The sequence below is a fragment of the Paralichthys olivaceus genome, chromosome 18 (genome assembly GCF_024713975.1).
Source record: "Paralichthys olivaceus isolate ysfri-2021 chromosome 18, ASM2471397v2, whole genome shotgun sequence".
Lineage (NCBI taxonomy): Eukaryota > Metazoa > Chordata > Actinopteri > Pleuronectiformes > Paralichthyidae > Paralichthys > Paralichthys olivaceus.
In genome coordinates this window covers 4,144,670-4,166,940 of record NC_091110.1, presented here as the reverse complement: position 1 = coordinate 4,166,940, position 22,271 = coordinate 4,144,670, and the positions used below count along the sequence as shown (strand labels likewise).

General features: G+C 41.6%; 4 protein-coding genes across 8 annotated transcripts in view; 2 read left to right on the top strand and 2 right to left on the bottom strand.

Moving 5' to 3' along the window:
* Nucleotides 1-31: 31 nt before the first annotated feature.
* On the bottom strand, nucleotides 32-4,592 carry mzt2b (mitotic spindle organizing protein 2B). 4 transcript variants are annotated; one of them, XM_069513221.1, is made up of 5 exons: nucleotides 4,463-4,592; nucleotides 4,061-4,249; nucleotides 3,785-3,945; nucleotides 2,093-2,230; nucleotides 32-761 (listed from the first exon to the last, which is right to left on the bottom strand). In XM_069513221.1, exons 2-5 carry the CDS (start codon nucleotides 4,234-4,236, stop codon nucleotides 613-615), a joined length of 624 nt encoding a protein of 207 aa, XP_069369322.1. In that variant the 5' UTR covers nucleotides 4,237-4,249; nucleotides 4,463-4,592; the 3' UTR covers nucleotides 32-612. The 4 variants fall into 4 exon arrangements, with proteins under 4 accessions (XP_069369322.1, XP_019937206.1, XP_019937207.1 ...); XM_020081647.2 differs by having other exon boundaries at nucleotides 32-758; XM_020081648.2 differs by lacking the exon at nucleotides 2,093-2,230.
* Nucleotides 4,593-5,068: 476 nt separating this feature from the next.
* trim23 (tripartite motif containing 23) lies at nucleotides 5,069-13,287 on the top strand. Its single transcript, XM_020082150.2, has 11 exons — nucleotides 5,069-5,258; nucleotides 6,059-6,221; nucleotides 7,016-7,137; nucleotides 7,214-7,492; nucleotides 7,571-7,753; nucleotides 7,838-8,053; nucleotides 9,472-9,606; nucleotides 9,731-9,860; nucleotides 9,977-10,087; nucleotides 11,321-11,445; nucleotides 11,532-13,287. Exons 1-11 carry the CDS (start codon nucleotides 5,160-5,162, stop codon nucleotides 11,709-11,711), a joined length of 1,743 nt encoding a protein of 580 aa, XP_019937709.1. The 5' UTR covers nucleotides 5,069-5,159; the 3' UTR covers nucleotides 11,712-13,287.
* Nucleotides 13,288-13,382: 95 nt separating this feature from the next.
* Nucleotides 13,383-17,831, bottom strand: ppwd1 (peptidylprolyl isomerase domain and WD repeat containing 1). The gene is made up of 11 exons (XM_020082149.2): nucleotides 17,496-17,831; nucleotides 17,269-17,371; nucleotides 16,552-16,655; nucleotides 16,246-16,366; nucleotides 15,694-16,141; nucleotides 15,421-15,611; nucleotides 14,910-15,099; nucleotides 14,641-14,822; nucleotides 14,475-14,556; nucleotides 14,196-14,378; nucleotides 13,383-13,604 (listed from the first exon to the last, which is right to left on the bottom strand). Exons 1-11 carry the CDS (start codon nucleotides 17,626-17,628, stop codon nucleotides 13,461-13,463), a joined length of 1,881 nt encoding a protein of 626 aa, XP_019937708.1. The 5' UTR covers nucleotides 17,629-17,831; the 3' UTR covers nucleotides 13,383-13,460.
* A 277-nt stretch (nucleotides 17,832-18,108) lies between these two features.
* Nucleotides 18,109-22,271, top strand: part of cwc27 (CWC27 spliceosome associated cyclophilin) — a 31,937-nt gene continuing 27,774 nt past the window's right edge. For both annotated transcript variants that reach the window (XM_020081526.2, XM_020081525.2), the window contains exons 1-10: nucleotides 18,109-18,327; nucleotides 18,620-18,716; nucleotides 18,995-19,107; nucleotides 19,252-19,395; nucleotides 19,520-19,618; nucleotides 19,701-19,804; nucleotides 19,975-20,044; nucleotides 21,057-21,136; nucleotides 21,220-21,256; nucleotides 21,371-21,549. In XM_020081526.2, the coding sequence (XP_019937085.2) occupies nucleotides 18,286-18,327; nucleotides 18,620-18,716; nucleotides 18,995-19,107; nucleotides 19,252-19,395; nucleotides 19,520-19,618; nucleotides 19,701-19,804; nucleotides 19,975-20,044; nucleotides 21,057-21,136; nucleotides 21,220-21,256; nucleotides 21,371-21,549 (965 nt within the window). In that variant the 5' untranslated portion in view covers nucleotides 18,109-18,285. The remainder of the gene's footprint in view (nucleotides 18,328-18,619; nucleotides 18,717-18,994; nucleotides 19,108-19,251; nucleotides 19,396-19,519; nucleotides 19,619-19,700; nucleotides 19,805-19,974; nucleotides 20,045-21,056; nucleotides 21,137-21,219; nucleotides 21,257-21,370; nucleotides 21,550-22,271) is intronic.

Here is a 22,271-nt window from a genome sequence, read left to right as displayed (position 1 = left end):
ATAATAATGTTAAAAAAGAGACATTAAGTAGGTTTACCAGTTATTGGATTTATTAAAGATTAATAATTTCATAAAAAGCTGCACATTGAATAGCAACATTAAGATTTTTCTGTAAAACAAATGTCTTTCTTTCTTTAAGTCTGTTCAATGCTACAAGGCGACAAAAGGCTTGACTCACTTACAGTAGCACCAGCCAGAATAAGAATGAGTGAGAGACACTCAGGACTTTATTTCTTATTATGTTAGAATTTTAAAGGGTGAGTTTACCCAAAATGTTTTCTCATTTAACACTCAAGTCATTTAACATTTTTCAAGGTTTTCAGACCTCACTGTGAAGAGTTTTCATTGAAACTACATTGAACCAGAAACAGAAATGTTCATACAGAGATTTGTGGATTAACCAGAGTAATTAAATGTAATAAAAATGTTTTAATTTCTTAAATTTCTTACAATTCTGTTCAGCTCCATTGAATTATGGCAGAGGCAAATAAACCAGCTTTTCTGTGGTTGAGGTAAACCAACCCTTTAAACAGGTCACACAGTAAAAAATAAAGATAAGTTAAACACAAAGAAAAGAACATATTTACAAATGATCTCACGTGGACCTGAGTCTTATGTTGAATTTATCTGAGAGGAGGAACTGCTGCTGCCGGAGCTCTTGGTCTTCTGCCCTCTGGTGGCGCTGGGTTGCCGCTGCACTCTCTGGGTGGAGGCCTCTCTGCTCTTCTCACTGTGGCTCGCTCCGGCTTTACTGCGCACTACTGACAGGAAGAAAACATATGATGTGATGAAACATTAGTGGGAGGAGGAGTTGTTCTGACTGCAGCCTGATGTTTATTCCAAGCAAACACGTTGAAAAATGCAAAGGACGATGACGAGGAAGACATATGGGAAAATATGTATATCACATACATGTCAGAGAAAATGGTTACGGCTTCTTTACCTTCTCTTAACTGCAACTACACATCTACACTGCACACATGAACATAGCAAGAACCATGACATGACTAGAAAGTGCTTTTAGCATTTATGAACTGTGATGGCTGAGTCTGAGGAGCATTAACGTGGGTCTATATCTATCTACATTCAATTTGTAATGTCAAGCAGGTAAAAACTATTAACTATTTTACCAAACAGCAACAACCAGACTGAATGGGAAATCTTTAAGAATTTTCCAACTTCATATCTGGGGTAAAGAAATATGTTTTGATTCAAAAATGCTTGTTCAGCTCAGTAAAGACATAATCATAAAACTTTAGATGATTTGTCTCGAGTGAAATCTCTCGTTTCCTTTATGTTCTTCTAGTTTCCCTGTGTGAAGACTTTTTGCTATTTATCTTCTTCACTCACAGACAGACAAATCCTTTGAACAAAAACTGACACTGAAAGAAACACAGTTGCCAAAGAAACATTAGCAGCTAAGTGTATTAATTGTGAACCCTGGCAATTTAAGCAGAGTGTTAAAAGGGGAATATATCTCCAACATGCACATCCAAATGTGCTAAAGCTCAGAGGAATTGAATCAAAAAAAATTTCTGAAATTTCTATTCACCATGTCAAGATCATTAATCATTTATCGCCAGGGGGTTATTAAATCCAACATATGGTCAAAGTCCAACTTTCACTGAAAATCAGTTGAATTACATTTTCCTCAATCATTGTGAAATATGAGGTGAACACAAAAAATGTCTGTTCTGTTGGTGAGGCGAAATCCTCGACATCCATGCAGAGAGACACAATTTCAAATTTGTCAATCAATTCATAGTCCCAGAAATAAAAGGTTCTGACCGAGTTCCAACCATTAACTGGTACTGTAGGATTTCTTTTCAACTTTCGAGTCACTTTTAAAATTTAAAAATAAGGAAAGATGCAATGAAAATGTTCAGGCTCTGTCAGTCCACACTCATGCATGCCCACACACATTTTCCACTCTGCAAAGTCATGAAATGGGGAAAGCAGGCAAAGCACAGAATAAAGTTTTGGCACAAGCAAAAAAAACAAAATACATAACCCCTACATTTATAAATAAGAAAGGAAAAATGGCAAGCAAGCGGACAGACGAAGGTGAGGGACACAGTGCACCAGAGGGGACCTTGAGAGTGAGAGGAGCTAGAGTCTTGGGGGCCGTAGACCACAATCTTAGTGTTGACCCTTGTGGCTCTGAGGCCAGACGCTGAGGGGGGAGCGGCAGGAAGCTTAGGGCTCTTTCCAGAGACCAAAGTGTCCTCTTCTTCAGGAAACAAGAGGGACAGAAACAAAAACAGAATTCATGGGGGATGAAAAGAAAATCAGAAAGCAAAGTGATGTGTACACAGTGATGATCAGCTTATCAGACTGTCTACTGCATAACCTTGGTCTTCAGTTCACCGCCATTCAAGTGCAAAAGCTCATTATGGGGTGAAGTGAAGAGGGAATTTTAGTTATTGGGGGGGGGGGGGTTAGGCGACCCAGAGTGAAGGACGACAACCTCTCCTGCTAAAGTACGTACAGTACTTCAGTAGAGGAATGTGAACCTTTCAAATGCCTGAAGAGGGACGGGAGAAGCAAAGCGCACAGGAAGAATAACACAGTAAACTGAAAGGTGAAGTTAGGAAGAACAAATAAAAAACACATTAAAACATTCTGAAAGTTGGAAGCTTAATGTTACTTTAAATCATCACATATCTGGAACTTGTAAGGCCTCAGACCTGTTATTAACATGTGTCCAGAGAGATCCAAGCACAAATCAGTGTTAACTACATCTGGTATTATAATGTGTCCTATAACTTGTGATCAGATCCCCCCCCCCCCGCCAGCAGGGGCTGAGTAAATCTCATGCTGCAGTGTAAAGAAAGATTTTACCAAATTAAGAGAAGTGTAAATCACTTTGTGGTGCTCAGTGTCGAAATGCAAATGTTCAGTTTCCAACATGTAATTGAATTTGAAAGATGTTTTCACAAGTGTGTTTCATCTAAATTGCACAAACTGTTGTTTTCTTTACTTTAGATTTAAATACTTTTTACATCAGGAGCAGGTATTCTCTATGGAGGACCCCATGTTTTTTTTTACAGTAGCTCAAACTGGACAAACTAAACATCTTTTGAGTTTTTAAAATCACAACTGAAGCTACCACAGGTTCTCTGTCATGTTTGGAAGAGTAGGGTGAGGTGAGGAGCATTCAGCTGCAACATGCAACTTCACCTCTAGATGTCACTAAATTCTACACACTGAACCTTTAAAAAGAAAGCAGCCGTCGTTTTGGCTGTACACTACAATTTATTCACAGTAAACTAAGATTCAACACAACAGTCATAGTAATTATTTTTGCACATTCACTGACATTTCATATCTATGAAATGCACTTTAATAAATAGTGAGTTATTTTGGCCACAAGCTTTTTGAATGTGATCAGGTAGTGTGAGCAAAATGGAAAGAACAGGAAAACCTCACGTTATTCTGACTGGGAATGTGTTCACACATTCAATTATAACCAGGACTCACACCCTTTCAGCAGTGTTGAATTTAAATGAGGTTAGCTCTGTAATCTTTCATTTTTTGTCAATCTGCCACTAGTAAATAGTGTTAGTACCATAGACTGTATATAAAAAGGCCAGTACAATGACACATGAATGCAGTATTTGATATGTCAGTGCACGAAATGACCAGTGAATGTGAATAATGATAATAATCCGGCTTCAACCTGAGCAGAAATCTCATCAGCCACCTTCTGGCTTTCTACCTGCGATACAGTCATTTGATTGCCACTGCTCACACACTCCTATCGGCCCTCCACACACACACTCACCTCTGGCCTCTGTGGGTGCTGTGGTAATGGTGGAGTGGGAGGGAGCTGAAGCGGACTCCCCGCCGCAGCTGTCCGCCACTCTCTGACCCGCACACATGGCCTTCAGAGTCTGGAAGACTGCTTGAGGAGCCACGTTCATTTTCAACAGGTCCACTATGAACCTGTGAGGACGAGAAGAAGAAGAGGAGCATGAGAAACAGACAAACAGCCCTGTCCTTCTGTTTATTCCTCCACATCCACCATGTTTAGCTTCCTCGTGGTCCTCAGCACGCTTACTTGAAGACCTCCTGGTCGACAGTGATGCCTGCAGCCTGGGTCAGCTCAAACAGCTCCGTGTCCTCAGCACTCAGCACCTTCTTCTTCTTGATGGCATATTTCTGCACGTTGGAGGTGACCACCAGGGCCGGGGAGTCTGGGGCGGAGGGCACAGTCTGCTGCGGTGGTTGAGACATTAGCGGCGGAAGCCTGAGAGCAGAGGACGCGTGGATGTCCAGCAGGAGGAGCAACACACAGGTTTAATGTTGAGGACAGAGAGCTGGGCGCCCAGAATGAAAACATGGCGAGGATATATCTCACCCTCCTCAACAGATATTATCAACTACATGAGGATCAGACCGGAAACACATTTTGATCACACAGTGAAAGTTATTTTCAGTGAGAATAGATATAAAAACCAACCGTGAGCCTGGCGATGAGCTCTGCTGCTGATGATGCTTCGATCCAGGCAGGGGAGACGCGCGAAGAATACGTCATCACCATACGACCAACCGCGCTGCATTGCGGGACTTATAGTTCGTGATGGTGAAGTTGACAATATTATCTTTTTTTACTCTTTATGGTAACGTTTTCAATTAATTTGCTATTATTTTTTTAATTATTGAACATAATAGCCCTTCAATTTAAAAATTAATCAGCTCTTTGCGATTCTTTAGACATGTTTAGATGAGTAATTGCTCCCTTATTTCTGTGACAATTAATTACAAATAATTACAGCAGATTCATTGACACATTCATTATACACATTCATTGTATGTATATATTCATGTTTATTGTGTGTCTGAACACAGGCAGGTTCTTTTGCGTATGTTTACGTTTTGCTTCCTATCAGCGTCGACACAAGTTTGCATTGCGCATGCGTAATAGAAGAAGATAGTGGCCACAATCGCAGTTTCTCGCTAAGTTTCAGTTGTGACGCTATTGATGTTATCCCGTCATATTACAAATTGTGACATACAGTGAATTAAACTGCATTGTTGCTGTATACACTGAGTGAAAGAACGGTATTGTACGGTAAAAGGGCTTAAAGAACGAAACCGGAAGTCTTTGAGGGATTGTGCTCTCGACCCTGCTCGGTCCTCTGCGCTGTCGTCCAAGAATGGCCGCTGCCGCAGCAGGAATAAACAAGCAGGGAGCTGTGGCGACGATGGAGACCTGCAGCCGACACGGGAGAGCAGCTCATGGGAGCACGGTGAAGGTTGTACCTCCGTCACTAACGTTCACAGCTGGATGGTGGCCATGTTGTTTTTATCATTTGGACTCGAGGGGCGACAGCAGGCTTGCCTTCGTGGCTGCTGGTTTTGGGTGAATGCTGCTGCGTTGGCGTTGGTGGCGTCAGAAACCGAACACTCGCCCTCAGTCGATCGGAGCTGTGTTAACGAACATGCGTGATCGGGTGATCTCTGCGTGGTTCACTATGAACCGATGCGTGTGCAGGGTGCACCGCAGGGCTGCTGTTTGAGGCTGCTAGCACAGCTTCACACGCACTGACCGTGCTTCACTGCAGCTCCTCAGTAACGTGATCGGTTTGAAAAGTCGCTGCTCGGTGTGCGTGCGAGTTACAACCCGCTTCTCTCTAAATAGTCCCATGTGATTTATTTTTTTTAAAGATCACAGCAGGAGGGTTGTGGGTCAAGGTGACTGCAAAGGTCTCAGACCTGCTGTGATCACATCGATGTCAGTGAATTATCTCCCTGATCCATCTTAATGCAACTCACTGTAGACGAACTGAAGATATTCACTGATCCACCTCACTGACTGTCTGTTATTCTGTCTGGGACCTTGTAAGGGTTGTGAAATCAGTGCCAGCTATTAAATCACTCCTCCCCTCTAATGTCAGAACTGGTTCTACAGCAGTCACACACACACACACACACACACACACACACACACAAACACACACACACACACACACACACACACACACACACACACACACACACACACACACAGAGGGCTTTTCTGGAATTTAACCACGTTGTGTATATTCATTCCCAGGTGCTGGAGTGTGGCGTGTGTGAGGACGTCTTCTCCCTCCAAGGGGACAAGGTCCCTCGTCTTTTGCTCTGTGGCCACACTGTGTGCCATGATTGTCTTACCCGGTTGCCCCTTCATGGCAGAGCGGTCCGCTGCCCCTTCGACAGACAGGTCACTGAGCTGGGTGAGAAAGAGCATACTTTTTTACTATGGTAACATGAAAGCATATTAATGTCCTGTCTGAAATACATACATGATCTGTACACACCTTTCATGTTGAGTAAAGTCATCTTGACCCATTGTTTTAAAATTGAAAAGTTATTATAAATGAGACAATCTGTCACAGAGCAGTACAGGCACAATGAACATATAATGCTTGTACATGGAAGTAAAATTTGAGATTCTACCCAGAGAAAGTTTGGAAGATTTTTAGTGCATCTCTCCATGACTCATCTTCCTACAGAATCTATCAAATATCAAAGCAGCAATGTCCAGAAAACCTTTTCAACAAGATGCAGAGATCTGCAGGTTGTTATTGTTTGTCTTCACAGCAAAGTTACAGAGTGGGAAGTGCACCATGATCGTCATAAGTTGAATAAAAGGTGCCTAAGAATGATGAAAATAATATCAGAGAGTTAAAGCCAGTTCATTCATGGTTTGACCAATTTGTATGCATCATTGAAGCAGAAAACCCTGTATGGATTCTCCTCTGGAATCAACAGGGTTGTGCTGGAAAACATCAGTAAATTAAGACAAAGCTCATAATCACTGGTTTAATGTGACAATTTTGTGAATGGGTTTATTCAGTTCATGTTTTAATAGATGTGTTATTACACTGGATTCACACTGGACAGAAAAACAACTCTACACAGAAGAAAACTGCTACATTGCAATTTTTTCAACCATCATTTTCTCTGTATTGAGTGTGAATATCACGACTTCCCCATGTCAGTATTTTATTCTCTTACATCTGTTCAGGGGACTCTGGAGTTTGGGGGCTGAAGAAAAACTTTGCCCTGCTGGAACTCTTGGAGCGGCTCCAGAATGGAGCGTCCAACCAGTCTGGGATGGCGGAGGATGCTCTGAAAGGCATGGGAGAAGTAAGGAAACCTCACTAAAGCGGCTGAAAGCTGTATATATGACACCTTTCATTCACAATTTTTCTTTCTTAACTAGTGCATAATACGGTGTGATGAGGACGAGAGCCACACGGCCTCGATGTACTGCACCGTGTGCGCCACCCACCTGTGTGCTGAGTGCTCACAACTCACCCACTCCACTCGCACCCTGGCCAAACACCGTCGGGTGCCGCTGGCGGACAAGCCTCATGAGAAGACCTTGTGCCCACAGCATCAGGTCCACGCCATCGAGTTTGTCTGCCTGGAGGAGCCCTGTCAGTCTGGGCCTCTCATGTGCTGTGTGTGTAAGGAGTACGGCAAGCACCAGGGACATAAGGTAGTTCAAAACATGCTCAAAACTAATATTAGATATCCTCACCCAAAGAGACATCCTCATCCCCTGTTTTCTTTTCAGCATGCTGTTCTTGAGACTGAAGCCAATCAGATCCGTGCATCCATTTTGGACATGGCCCACTGCATCCGCACCTTCACAGACGAGGTGTCGGAGTACTCGAGGAAGCTGGTGGGCATTGTGCAGCTAATAGAAGGGGGCGAGCAGATAGTAGAGGATGGAATTGGCATGGCACACACTGAACATGTAAGAAAAAAGAACTGCCCTCTCAAACATGAGCGATTTAACTTCTTTCCTGGCATTAATGGATTTCTCTGCTTTGTCCGTCAGGTGCCTGGCACAGCAGAGAGTGCACGCTCCTGCGTGCGAGCTTACTTCGCGGACCTCCATGAGACTCTGTGTCGGCAGGAGGAGATGGCGCTAAGCGTGGTGGACGCTCACGTCAGGGAGAGGTTGATCTGGCTGAGGCAGCAGCAAGAGGACATGACCATCCTGCTGTCTCAGGTGTCCACTGCCTGTCTCCACTGTGAGAAAACTCTTCAGCAGGTAGGAAGCACAACAAACTCTGAGTGCATTTTTGTTGGGACAAGAATTAAGTCTACAGTCTCGGGTTGATGCACAGAAGTGATGCACGAGTTAGATCCATGGATTGACCTGCAATACTAGGCTGTGTATACTCCACCCCTCTCAGTCTCTTTCATACACACACATCCACACATATAAACTAGAGGGTGCAGGTTAATAATCTACATTTCTGAAATATATAATATAATACTCTATGTTTTTCTTGTACCCAGACTATAACTTAGGTTTGGCCTGGGCTTTGGTCAATGGCTGAAATCACTCACTACTCACTTTATAGTGAGGTCGTCAATTTATAGTAATGTTTAGTGAGAATTTTGTTCCCTATATAGTGGATTCATTGTTTCCCACAATGCATCTGCGCTCATGCTGAATGAAGAAAATGGCCAACAGATGACAGGAAAGAGAACTTTATGATCTGAAAAATAATTCTTAGGATTTTAGGGCAGGGTTTTATTTCCCGTGACAATTTTTTTCTTTTCATTTTGTGGATGAGCTCACTTCACAGTCCTCTACATGGCACTCCCTATTCAGAGATTAGGGAGGAGTGAAGGAGTGATGTCAGGCGCCATCAATGTGTTTAAAGGAGAATGGTAAATGGTCTGTATTTACATGGTGCTTTTCTAGTCTTGATGACCACTCAAAGCGCTTTAAAGTACAGAATGTCCACACAGTTGGGTCTGGAACTTCTCCAGAGTTTGCCTTTCACACGTGCACAACACAGCAGGAACCTGAGAAGTGTTCAGCTGAGGGGTGGTGCAGAGGCAGAATGTAAAATATATATTTGGTTTCAGAGATCACGTTTTGGCTCACATCCCACCAACAACGGTGTCGGCCCATATCATTTACAGCTTTTTTAATCCGTAAATATTTATTTATTTATTTATTTTTGCATCCGTCACATGCTAGTTTGAAACGTCATCAACACGCCCTCTCACTCGTGGTAAATCCTAGGGAGCATCTCCTGTTGTGTTCTCACATCGGCTCCTGCGGACTTTCTACAGACTTTCTACTGTACTAGGGGACTGGGTGGAAAAGGTCAGCAGGGAGGAGGCTCTTACTCTGACATTTGCATTCACACATACAGCCCCTCAGGAGAATGTCTTGAGTATCTCTGGAGTTCAGTGAATGTCTGAAAGCAGCGTTCATAATAGAGTTTTTTCCCTTAAATGTTATGCAAATCATTTGTTTAAACATCACTTCCAACTGTTTTTGGCCATAAAAAAAGAGGCTGTCACTAATGACACGGTGGAGAAAAGTTAAAAACAGATATAGAGGGTTGAGTTGGCTCTCTTATCAAGTGCAGGTGATAAAATCCTTGAACCCTTCATTCCCTCAGTTCACTTTTAGGCCTGACGTTTGCTCTTTCTTTTGTGTTGCAGGACGACTGCAGAGTTGTGCTGGCAAAGCAGGAGATCAACTGTTTGCTGGAGACGCTACAGAAGCAGCAGCACCAGTTCACTGAGCTGGCAGATCACATTCAGTTGGATGCTGGCATCCCTGTCACCTTCACTAAGGTACACGCCGTCCTCCACTCGTAATTATCCCTGGATTTCTGCATCGAGCAGCCGGGAAATCATGTTCAATGTGAGGGGCTTGAATTTGTTCCACTATGTCACAACCTAGTCCAAATGTTTTCAGGATAACCGGGTCCACATTGGTCCAAAGATGGAGATCCGTGTAGTGACGCTTGGGCTCGATGGAGCTGGAAAAACCACCATCCTCTTCAAGCTGAAACAAGATGAGTTCATGCAACCCATCCCAACTATCGGTAAGTGTATTTGCAGTATAACAAATATGTATCAGTTTACTTATTTGGAAATGTGTTAATTTTCAGTTGAATCTCCTCAGCATTGTCTAAATCTCTTTATTTCCCCCTTATTGAAGGTTTTAATGTAGAGACAGTTGAATATAAGAACTTGAAATTCACTATCTGGGATGTGGGAGGAAAACACAAGCTCCGACCCCTCTGGAAACACTACTATCTCAACACTCAAGGTACTGGATGTGCTTTGCATTCTATAAACATGAAGTTTTATATTGTCTAAATGTTACACGACAAGTTGAATATATTCTGCAGCATTGAGCACAAGGAAAACAAAGATCCCTGTTGATGTTTGACTCTAGACACATTTTCTGTAATAAAAAAAGTGTCCCCTTGCAAAGGGCACTTGATTAAACAGTTTGTGAGCTCAACAAAAAAAAGACACTGTCAATTAGATCTTGATTATGCTGGAGCATGTAGTTTGTCTAGGAGTGACGGCACCAAGCTGGACTGAGCTCACAGGAATAAAACAGTGTCGCCATTTATGCAGAGAAATGGACTGCAGCACATGAGTTGTACAACTAGATAACAAGTGCAATGAGAGATTGTGCTACCTGGCACATTTCAGTGAGTGATATCAACATGTCTATTAAGTTGTAGACAAGTGGCGCAGCAGCTTTAAACTTCACATTCGCAATGAATTTGAAAATGCACCACCTCAAGATGTTTTTCTATTAGACTACATCTCTGAAAAAGAGATGTTTATTTGTGATGCTCAAAGATTTTTAGAAAAAGGGGTTCACTTTTAATATTTTTAGTGTATTAGTTCACACCATTAATTAGAATGTGACCACCTGCGATCAGATCTCACTCCCCTGCTCTATATGCAAAGACCAATTGATGTTCGTAGCCAATGTGTTTGTGTGAGTTGTGAGTCTGTGTGCTCGTATTGTTGCACCCTATAGAAGCTTTTGCTGTAGGAACATGTATTTTATGAGGACCCCTAGACCTCACGGAGACCTGGTTCTAATGGGGCGAAATGTAATTTCTGAGGTCCTGGTTAAGATTCCAGGTATGATGTGAATTGTGGTTAGTCTAAGGTTATGAATGAATTGGTCATGGTTGAAGTTAGGGATTAGGTTTTGGTTAGGCTGTCAGCAATGAACTCGATGCAAGTCCTAATAAGGATAGTTGTGCATAATGTGTTGATATTGTGACGATGGCCACAAATAACTCAGTGTACGTGAAAAACTGAGTTGTGAGTGATCCAATCTCAAATGTGTCTTCAATGTGTCTGTGGTGTGTCTCACACCTGAACGTAGCACTGTCCACTTTAGATGGATACCAGGTCTGAACAGGGTCAGTGCCAAAGTTAATGGAGGTGATTAAGTAGACATTTCAGATATTTCAGAAGATAAGTGTGGTCATTTATGATGAACTCTGACTTTATGTTTGTTCGTGTGCAGCGGTGGTGTTTGTGATCGACAGCTGCCACAGAGACAGACTCATGGAGGCTCACAGCGAGCTCGCCAAACTACTGACGGAGAAGGAGCTGAGGGACGCCTTGTTGCTCATCTTTGCAAACAAGCAGGTAATGAACTTCAGACTCTCCACCTCCAAGTGAATTTATCCTTCTTTCTGAGTTGACTATTAGTTTTTATGATGTATGCGTTGCAGGATGTTCCCGGTGCTGTCTCAGTGGAGGAGATGACAGAGCTGCTGAGCCTTCACAAGCTGTGCTGTGGGAGGAGCTGGCACATCCAGGGCTGCGATGCCCGCAGCGGGATGGGCCTGCACGAGGGTTTGGATTGGCTCTCCAGACAGCTGGTTGCTGCTGGTGTCCTGGACGTAGCCTAACTGTCTGTGACCTGCCTCCCCCTACTGACTCTCCCCTTAACGGCCAAACCCGAGCCTCCGAGCTCTCTCCATCAGTTGTATGACCTCCAAGCATTAACTTTTAAGACGACACCGTGGCTCTAAGCCTTCTCTCATCATCTTTCCCTCTTTGTTCACCGCTGTGAGCAAAGAAAACAAAGATGTTAATACTCTCTCGAGCCTCATTTAATGGGAACACAGAAACTATAAGCTATCTGAAAGCCTGTCCAATCTACATGCACCAGCCTGAGAAATAAACCCAACAGGACTAAAACCTGAGTTAGGACTACCAACTCTTATCCTGCTTCAGTTCTAAGGCAGCTTAGGCACACAGTCTAACACATTATGTTACTTTAGCTTTTCTTAGTTCTAATCCTTTATCGATAGCTAGTTGAATTAGGTCCAAATGTTAGAAATGCTCCTTGTCCTGACAGAGTGGAATGTATCTCTGTTCTCTATGTCACATGTTACTCATCATCGCCATCACAGTGCAACAGTAATTTCAACTAAATGCAGTCATCCTTATTATAGTGACAGTATTGATTACCCCATGATGACTCATGACTTCAGATGCTCCTGGGAAATAACAACAGCGCCCTTTTTAGTTCAATCAAGTGTATTTGCAGGTAAGTGAGATGGGACAGGAACGTTCACTAAGGTCACATTGAGCCCAGAGGACCTGCAGCGGCTTCGAACTGGCGATCAAATGTTCCGATTTTGGCCGAGCTCTCTCTTCGCCTCGTCATCCAATGTAAGCAATAGCTGTCAATGTTTCTTGGGTCTTTCAGTTGTGTGTGCGAATTAATTTTTTTAAGTGTTTGAACCTATTTAAATGCCACAGCTGGTCTTGAAATGGCACACCAGTAAGAGTTTTGGTTTGAATGTAGTGTTTACTGTTACAAGAACAAACTGTTTACTGAACTTATTTATGAGCAGGAACAAGGATGTTACTTTGGGGGTGGTGGGTGGGGGGGCCGTGTGAGAAAATCAGTTTTTATGCACCGACTCTGCCTGTTTCGTGGAGTGTCTTGCACGCAGGATTTGACAGATGCACTTGTCCGATGCCTCACTGGTTTTCATTTTGAAGCAAATTAAGTCTCTGCTGTTTCTTAGTCAACTCTAGTGTATGAAACTCACAGCAAACCACCACGTCTTGTGAAAATATTCCTATTTAAACATCTCACACGAGTCCTGATCCTGTGTCTGGAGTGCTTAACAAGATGGTACACCTTTTATCTGCAGCCTTCAGGAATGTAATGTGAAACATTAAAACCTAACACTGACATTTGTCTTATTGAGGAACCATCATTTGAGTTTTTCATTTAATCTTTATTCATTGCTATGTAATGTTTACTACTTGTACCTATGTATAAAAAGACAAATTAAAAAAAAATGCACGTGTGAAAAGCCTTTCCACAGTTTGTGAAAACATTTAAATTTTTTCTTTTTTACTGTAGAAGCACAATGCGCATTAAAAACCTTTGTGACCGGTGGACTTAATGATGGCTTTTGTAAATTATTCATAATGTTCTGCTGTAAAATAAACTACTTAACCGTATTTTTCTGGCTGGCAACTTTTTTCTTTCTTTGGCTTCGTTGTGCAGAAGAGAGACTGATGACCGACCTCTAAATCATAACAAATCCTGACTACAATCGCACTGAAAGCCTTTAATAAGTCAATCTGGTAAAAAAGAAAAACATCACTGTACAGGACATGATAAGGACGTTCAATCACTTAATGGTTATGTTGATGATGCTGATGTCTTCGTATGGTTTGTCGGTCTTGGGGTTAACTTTGACATTGGAGATCCTCTGGACGGCCTCCATGCCTTTTGTACATCTCCCAAACACAGTGTGCTTGTTGTCGAGCCAAGGCTGCGGGACAGAAAACAGTGGCACATGAAGCATTTAAAAAAAAAAAAAAAAACAGACATGGACTTATTGCTTTTGTTCCAACTTGTGAAAATAAATGCATCAAGGAAGACAAGTTCAGTGGATTTGTAAACCCAGTATATGGCCTAATTAACTACTAGAGTCAGCATGAAGGATGCTCACCAGTACCACCCCTATAAACTAACTGCCTCAATTGGGGGGGATTTGGGGTCTTTTGCCCATTTCTTTACAATATTTTTACAAACTAGTTTGACATAATGTTCTGTTACCTCTGAATTCAGTCTTTATGCTAAGCTAACTATCTCCTGGATGTAATGGATTTAATTTAATAATATATTTCCCGGCAAGAAAGCTAATAAGCATGTATCCTAAAGGTTAGGGTTATCCAAAATGAATGTGGAACTACTCCTTTAAAAGACTAACATAATACAGTGCTCTTACAGTAAGGATAGGACATAACTGTTACCACTTGGTACATATTAAACTTTAGGTCTTTATGTCAGTGTTTAATCCAGAAGGGAAATGTATGACCTGGGCAGACTGTCTTCTTATACTAACTAACTAACAACTTACAGTGGGTACCACTGTGATGAAAAACTGGGAGCCGTTGGTGCCGGGACCTCCATTTGCCATACTAAGCGTGTACGGGCGGTCGTGTCTCAGCGTGGCGTGGAACTCGTCCTCGAACTCTCCTCCCCAGATGCTCTCTCCTCCCATGCCTGTGCCTGTGGGGTCCCCTGTCTGAATCATAAAGCCCTGTGCACAAGAGAGATAAAGATTAAGACACAGCAGACAATGCAGAGACAGATATTGGAGTGTGGTTTTGCCTGATAAACAGATAAGAAGACTTGCCTTGATTACTCTGTGGAATATGTGACCGTTAAAGTAGCTATTCCTGCTGTGAACACAGAAGTTCTCCACGGTTTTTGGGCATCTACAAGCAAAAGAGCAAAGTTTTGTTAATAAAACGTAAAGATAATTTCTAAATAAAACCATCACATGTGAGCTGAAAACCTACTCTACTGGGAAGAGCTTGATGTGGATGTCTCCCATGGTGGTGTGGATGATGGCGCTGTCAGACACTCTCTTGGGGCCCTCGGCCTGGGTCGCAGCCATAACCTCTTCCTTGGAAGGTTTCTCGTTGAAGATGTCTCGGTCTGAGTCTGCGCCCTTTGTGTCCTCTGGTTCTCTTTTGGAGAACTTGAGAAAAACGATGCATTAAAATAAAAACCAAACAGAAAAACAATAAAGCTTTATGATCTTGAAGTGAATGTTATGTAATCTCACCATGTAAAAGCGGTTCTTCTTGAAGGCTGTGCAGAATATGGTGGGGTCAGGCTCTACGTTATCCAGGGCAGGATTATCAGATGCCTTCATCTCCACAGTGGGGGCCACCTGCATGGCCTTTGCGACCCCCTGAAACAAACTCAGCTGGACCACACGAATGTTCTCCAGCTTCCCGAGGATCCGCACACATCTGGGGATCAAGATTCATGAGAATTTACTTCAAATTTGAACTAGGTACACCAAGGTGGTGGAACAGACAAAGATTCAACTGTGTAAAAACTCTACTGATAATTTACAAGATGCTGACACATCAGAGTTTTCAGACCTGGGAACCTACTTTTTAATCTTGAATCAACACTTTTTTACTTTTGAAATCAAATGCCACACATTAAATGAGAATGGCTAATGCTTAGAACATCAACTACTAACTAGATGATGCGATATATCAGAATCTGGAAGGGCAAACAACTTTATGGGGGTCAGGGATGCTTTCCATTCTCTGCCTTCATACCTATTGGTTTCTACATTGATGACCTTGATGCCCAGCATGGTCCCGTAGAGCACAAAGTGGCCGGTCTCATCAAAGATGATATTTGTCAATCGGATACCATCCACTTTCTCCAGCTCTCTCTCCAAAGCCATTCGCCGCCCAAACTCCATGTCCGGCAGCTGCTGCCTCATCTGCTGCAACTCTGTGAACATCTAACATACAAAGCATGTGTGATGAATGTGTGAATCCACCACATCAGTAAAGATTCAAGCTGAAACATGTGTTAGAGCTCACCGTTAACGATTCATCAAACACTCTGGTCAGTTTTCCCGTCAGAAAACGGAAGATCCTGACTTTCCTGTCAGAGGCAATGGTGGCCATTTTCTTTCCATCGGAAGAAAAGGCAAGGCTGGTGGGATAGGTTTTGTGTTTTGCAAATTCATACAAATCTGTGTCTGTTTTGTATTCCCAGTCCACATGTTTGGGGAACCTGAATTCACTTGGGAGGCCGGTCCAGTATTCCAGCATCCCAGCTTTGTCTGCAGAAACGATGACTCTAAATTTGGGATTTAGGCGGATTTGGGCCAGCGGCGAGGAATGCATTTTGTCGAAGACATGTAGGGGATCGCTGCCTCCCCGTCCGTCATACACAAAGATCTTCCCAGTGGATTTTTCCGAGCAGGCCACTGTGGAAATGGCATCACCGGGATTATAGATCCACTCACACTGACCTGGATGAAAGCTTCCAAGACGAGAGAAAAATCATGTATTAATAAGGAAGAGTTATCACTGTGCCTGTGAACATATAACACCTGAATTACAAATATATTTTTGATTTAGACTCACCCCAACTTCAGCATATTGATCATGTCAAAATTGACAACATCAAATACTTTCATGGCCTGATCATCACCGACAGAACAGAAGAGAGCCCCTTCAGCACTGACTCCTATGCACTCCATCAAACCTGCAGAGAATGTAACAATAATATCACTGCTTATTAGGGCTGGGCGATATGAACTTAAATAAATACCACCATTATTTCCAACTTTTACCTCAATTACGATTAATTAACAAATTGTTTCATGTCTTTCCTTTTAGCCCACTACCACCTAGATGGTCATAAAAGAGACAGATCCATTCAGTTCATACCGAGATGACTTCGGAAGTGTTTGACAAACTCTATTCCCTGGTCCTCTTTCTTCTTCCAGAACTTGACATGGCCATCCTGGCTGGCTGTGATGATGAAGTCTGTCCTGAAAAGAGAGATAAAGACAAACTCCTTGTAAATCTCTTTGAGGAACATGTTTAATTAAGGCTTTAAAAATAAAAGTGACTTGACCTCTTTCCTGTATATGCTACTGTGACAATTTCACAGCTTCTAACTGATGTATTGAATTTGTCTCTCTAGAATGTGAATAAGATTGAGGTGGACTGGATTTCTACAACATAACAGAAATAATGATGAGTAATAGCTTTACACCTCAGAAAGGTCTGTTCTTGTATACTTTCCATGTGAGGCAAACAAGCCTGTTGTTTACTTTTTATGATTCAATGTACACAGCAACAAGAAAGTCATTTAAAATGACAGAACATAAACACTATGACAGTCACAACTACATATAATTGATGGATCCAGAATACATATTATGAATGTAGTAACATTATGGAAGAGTGTTCCTGCATACTGAACTGATCTCGTTTACTTATGATAGTTCAAGTACATTTTTTGGAGGATACATTTTAAATACAGGGTTTTTGACGTGTAAGTACCTTTGGACTGATGATTTTACATTTGTAATCAGTAAAGAGTCCAATGACTTCTAGCACCACAGAGCTAATGTTGAAGTTGACTGAGGAGTGACTCACTTGGAGCAAACTAAGTGCGTGATCACGTCTCTGTGCATGTAGCTCCTCTCATACATCGCAGCTGAAGGCAGGTTGTCCAGGTAGACGCGCTCATATTCCAAAACTGAAAACAGGAAGCAAAGATATTCCACAACAGCAGGGAGCTCTGGTTAGCATGCGTTAGCTTCGTTTAGCGGGAGTCTCATAAGAACGCAAAGTAAAGAGATAATTCACCAACACAAACCGACCTTTCCTTTTCTTGGATGTTGTGGCTTCACTTGGCATCGGCCCGACCCATTCATCCGCTTCTCCATTTCCTTCCGCATCCTGACTTTCATCTGCTTTTCGTTTTAAATCCACATTGTTTTCAGATTCCGCCATCGCTTCAGATCCTCAACACGGTCCTATCACAGATACGGTACTTCCGTCCGCACGAACTTCTGAATTCTGTCTTATTGCTGTGAACACCCTGCCTTAATTTCCCCAAATAAGTTTATAACAGCAAATAATGTATTTTCACCATTTTAGTTTTGCTCATTAATGGATTTAAAAAAAGTTTGCATCAGAGTTTAGCGGAAGGAAATGTAAGCGGAACGAACTACTTCGCTGTTTCTGAGAGTTTGTTATCGTGGAACACTTGGATCAAACCAACAGTCGATTACAGGGGAGTACGCGATATAGTTTGGGATTTTCCTTTTAGTAGCATGTTTAAACATCGACACCCATGTAAGAAAATAATTCAATAAAACTAAAAATATATTTGGAATATTTTGGTTTGATTTGTGATTGTGTAAATAAACAAAACCGAAAAATATGTATCATTGTTTTTATTCGGACTCCCCTGTTTTCTCAGGAATAAACAATAAGCTCACTTCAGAAGCCAACATGGCTGTAGACAGAGAAGTATGAAGTGTGACACTTGTAAACCAAACTAACTGATCAACATTAGCTTCCGTGACATATTCTCAGTGTCTTTAAGAAGCGGAATTAAACCCACCATTCTCTGGCATCAACCGGAAACGCTGCTGTAGAGTCAACATGAGCAACATTTACATCCAAGAGCCTCCAACGAGCGGGAAGGTGAGCGAGACATTTTAATTCTAATTACAATAGTTTTCTTTTGTGTGCATTTTTAAGAAAGGCCTTCAGTGTGTATACTTTAATTGTACAGTTCGTTACGCTGGCTTTCAAAATGTAGCGACGCCTGCAGATCTGAAAGTTTGCATTGTAATAAAATCACTGACACCCTCAGTGTATTCACTACAACCGACGTTACTTGTGTCTGATGAGATGTTCACTGGTACAACAGTTTATTAGCCTGGTAGACCACGTGTAGATTTGACAAACTTCTCACTTTGTGATCTTCCCTCAGGTCCTGTTGAAGACCTCAGCGGGGGATATTGACATCGAGTTGTGGTCCAAGGAGGCTCCTAAAGCATGCAGGAACTTTGTGCAACTGTGCATGGAAGGTAAAGATAAATGTGTAAATCACTGCCGGACCAATGACTCACTTTGTTTTCCAACATACTGTAAACTCCAGCAAAATCATCCACCCAGTAAAACCTTCCAGTTTGGAGAGGCCAGATTTTATACTAAGCATTACTCCACACACGTCAAGAGTTATTGCTCTCGAGGTTTATTACATTTCACAGTGTCCTGTTTTCTTTTCAGGTAACTCTCTTGGTATTTTGAGGACGTTTAGCAAAAATCAGATGCCTGGAAAATGATAATGTCTCTGTCCCTCTAGGTTACTATGATGGAACAATATTCCACAGAGTGGTGCCTGACTTCATCGTTCAAGGTGGAGATCCCACTGGAACAGGAACAGGTGGAGAGTCCATCTACGGTCGGCCATTCAAGGTCAGACTGCTCTCTACTCTATACCATTATTCTCTATGATACATGTAAACACTCACAGTTTCTTAAGTGTAAATCAATCTTAGCACATATTCACTTTGCTTATCCTGATGATCACCTCAACCTGTATTCTTTTTCAACTTTCAGGATGAATTTCACTCAAGATTGCGCTTCATTCGAAGAGGATTGGTTGCTATGGCAAATGCTGGGCCTCATGATAATGGCAGTCAGTTTTTCTTCACCTTGGGACGTGCAGATGAGCTCAACAATAAACATACCATATTTGGCAAGGTAAACCTGAAGAACTTAAGTGATTCACTTGAATGTTTCTGACATGTGCAAAATGTATATAATTCGTTTTAGACAACTTTGTAAGATTCTTGTAAATTATTGACCATTATTTGTTTTCCCACAGGTCACGGGCGACACAGTTTATAATTTGCTGAGATTAACAGAAGTTGAATGTGACCATGAGGAAAGACCTCTGAATCCCCATAAGATACGAACTGCTGAGGTATTTTCTCGTTACTGTTTTCTTCTTTCATCATAATATTGATAACTTCTTCTGTGTGTTAAACACTGACAAACTTTTCCAGGTGCTTCATTCTCCTTTTGATGACATTATACCTCGTGAAACTAAGAAAGCCAAAAAGGAAAAAGACAAAGAAGAGGGAAAGAAGTCACAGTCAAAAGCCACAAAGTGAGTGCTCGGATTTCATCTGTCTGTCTGTGTGTAACACAATCTTTATGCTGCAGCTGCTGGAACCCTGTCAGATATGGACCAGTTTCCGTGATTACATTATATTTAATATTTGTCTAAGCATTGTTGTCATTGATGCTTCAGTTCCAACAGTATTTTGATGTTTGTAGGAACTTCAGTCTGTTGTCTTTTGGAGAGGAAGCGGAAGAGGAAGAGGAGATGGTGAATCAAGTCAGCCAGGTACTGAATTACAAAACGTGTCTGTGTCAGACTAGAAAATGTTGTCTTCTTCTGCAAATGACCCTCATGACAGTTACAACCACAGGGAATTTGTGAGTTATATAATTACATTACACTCTGAACATATTCATTGCTTTGGAAATACTAGTATTCATCATCAGTTACTCTAGAAACTGTAACATCTGAGGGTAGCCACACGTTTGACAAAAGTTTTATTACATACACACATTAAAACCTAATTTAATTTGAATGAATTGTTGTTGGTGCAGGACTTAGGCAGTGAAGTCTGCACAATCAAGCAAGTAGGTTTTCTACAGTTATTGTAAAGTTTAGTTAATAGCTTGACCTTGTTTCACAATTTCCACTAAGTCATTGGAGGTCCTGATTGGTTCATCTCAGTTATTGGCAAATTATGGTGTTGCGTGCCAAAAGATCTGGTGATAGTGAGATGTGGAAATATCTTGCACAAAAAGAATGATTATATGTCAATTACATTTGACGTGTCCAGCTGTACAATTGTATTTTATTGTATAATACATGTAAGTAATTAAGATTTCACTCAGACCATACAAGTCTACTACCAAGACATGTCCACAATATGTTATCTCTGCTACTCACTAGTGGGAATTGCAGGTTTTAGCTCTATTTGTTTGTTATTATAAAGTCGCGGAAACCCCACCCATTATGAAACCACATTTAAATCCGCAAGATACTGATGTTTATTTCTATCTGCTCCAAATTGCCCACAATCATGGATATCAGTCCCCTGAATATGGAGTTAAAATGTCAAAAACATGCTCTATCTCACAAGTGATAAATAATTCCTGGATCCACCCTTTTCATTTCTATCCATGCCAAAGCTTGATGGGTTCTTTCTTGGCCCATGTCTCATCCATCCACGAATTTCCATAGTAATGAAACAGGTTTTTTAAGGATTTGATGTTGCATTGAAATACAACAATTTTTCCAAATGTGTAAAAACAAAATCCCTTGCTCACCATTGTTTCCTCAGACGTTAAAGGGAAAAAGCAAAAGCAGCCACGACCTTCTGAAAGATGATCCAAGGCTGAGCTCTGTTCCAGCAGTTGATAAGTATGCACCATCACTAATTCATAAAAAATGATTTAAGCCTTAATTTGTCCTGAAAACATTATTTTATATTCCTTCTGTAAAAGGAAGAAAAAGAAAGAGACATCTGGAGATACAGCTGAGGTGAGTCAGACAATGATACTAATGTTAAATGGATATCCCTTTAATATGAATTGTTCAAATGTCTCTCTTGCCCCACCAATGTCAATTTATTTGATCGTGCATTTCCACTTGCAGACAGATGACGACGAGGCTGAGGGTGATGTGGATGGTGACATGGATGCAGATGAAGAATATGACTCAGACAAGAAAGAAAAGATGAGAGAGCTCATCAGTAAAAAGCTGAAGAAAGAAAAAGGCACAGAGAAAACAACAGAGCCCAGTGAGGACGATCGAGGGAAAAAGACCAGTCGCAGGTAATGACTACTTGATTCTTTACAGTGCTCAAACTCTTAGTCTCTGTCACAGGTTCTGACTTCACAAAGAAAAATAAACAAAGTCAAACAGACGGGATGTTTATAAAGTAGTCTATCTGGTCACTGCACTTGCCACACAGGGTCAGCATTGTCATGAAGTTGCTCTTGTACGTGTAATGCAGCATAACAACCTGACAGGGGCGTTGTTGAACTGTGTAATTCAGAGGAGTGAAGACGCACATTGAGAATCTCGCTGCTCTTAAATTACAACAATAAGATGAAAAAAGTTCAGAAGAAGGTTGTTTGTAGTACAAGCAGAGTTTGTGAAATAAATTTACATCAGATGTATTTTGTCTGAAGTCCAAAAACCAATTATGTTCATATATGACAAGAAAAAGCAGCAAATCTGAACTGGAATCAGACAACGTTTGGCATCATTTGCCTGAAAATGTTGAAGAATTAACCCTTAACTAAAATACTTGATTTCCCCTCAATGGTCAATTTTCTCAGCCAATCGTCTCACTGAGTGAATTTAACAGAGTTCAGATGCACTGGAACAGATCTTGAAAAGATGAGAATGCTTAGATGTTCAGACAGCAGTAGGGATGAGACACACCAAAATAAAACCATTAACATTAACATTAATTACTGCCTCCCTGCAGCAAATCCTCCCAGAACAGCCATGTTTTGTCTGCTGGTTTCTTTGATGAAGTCGTGGTTGG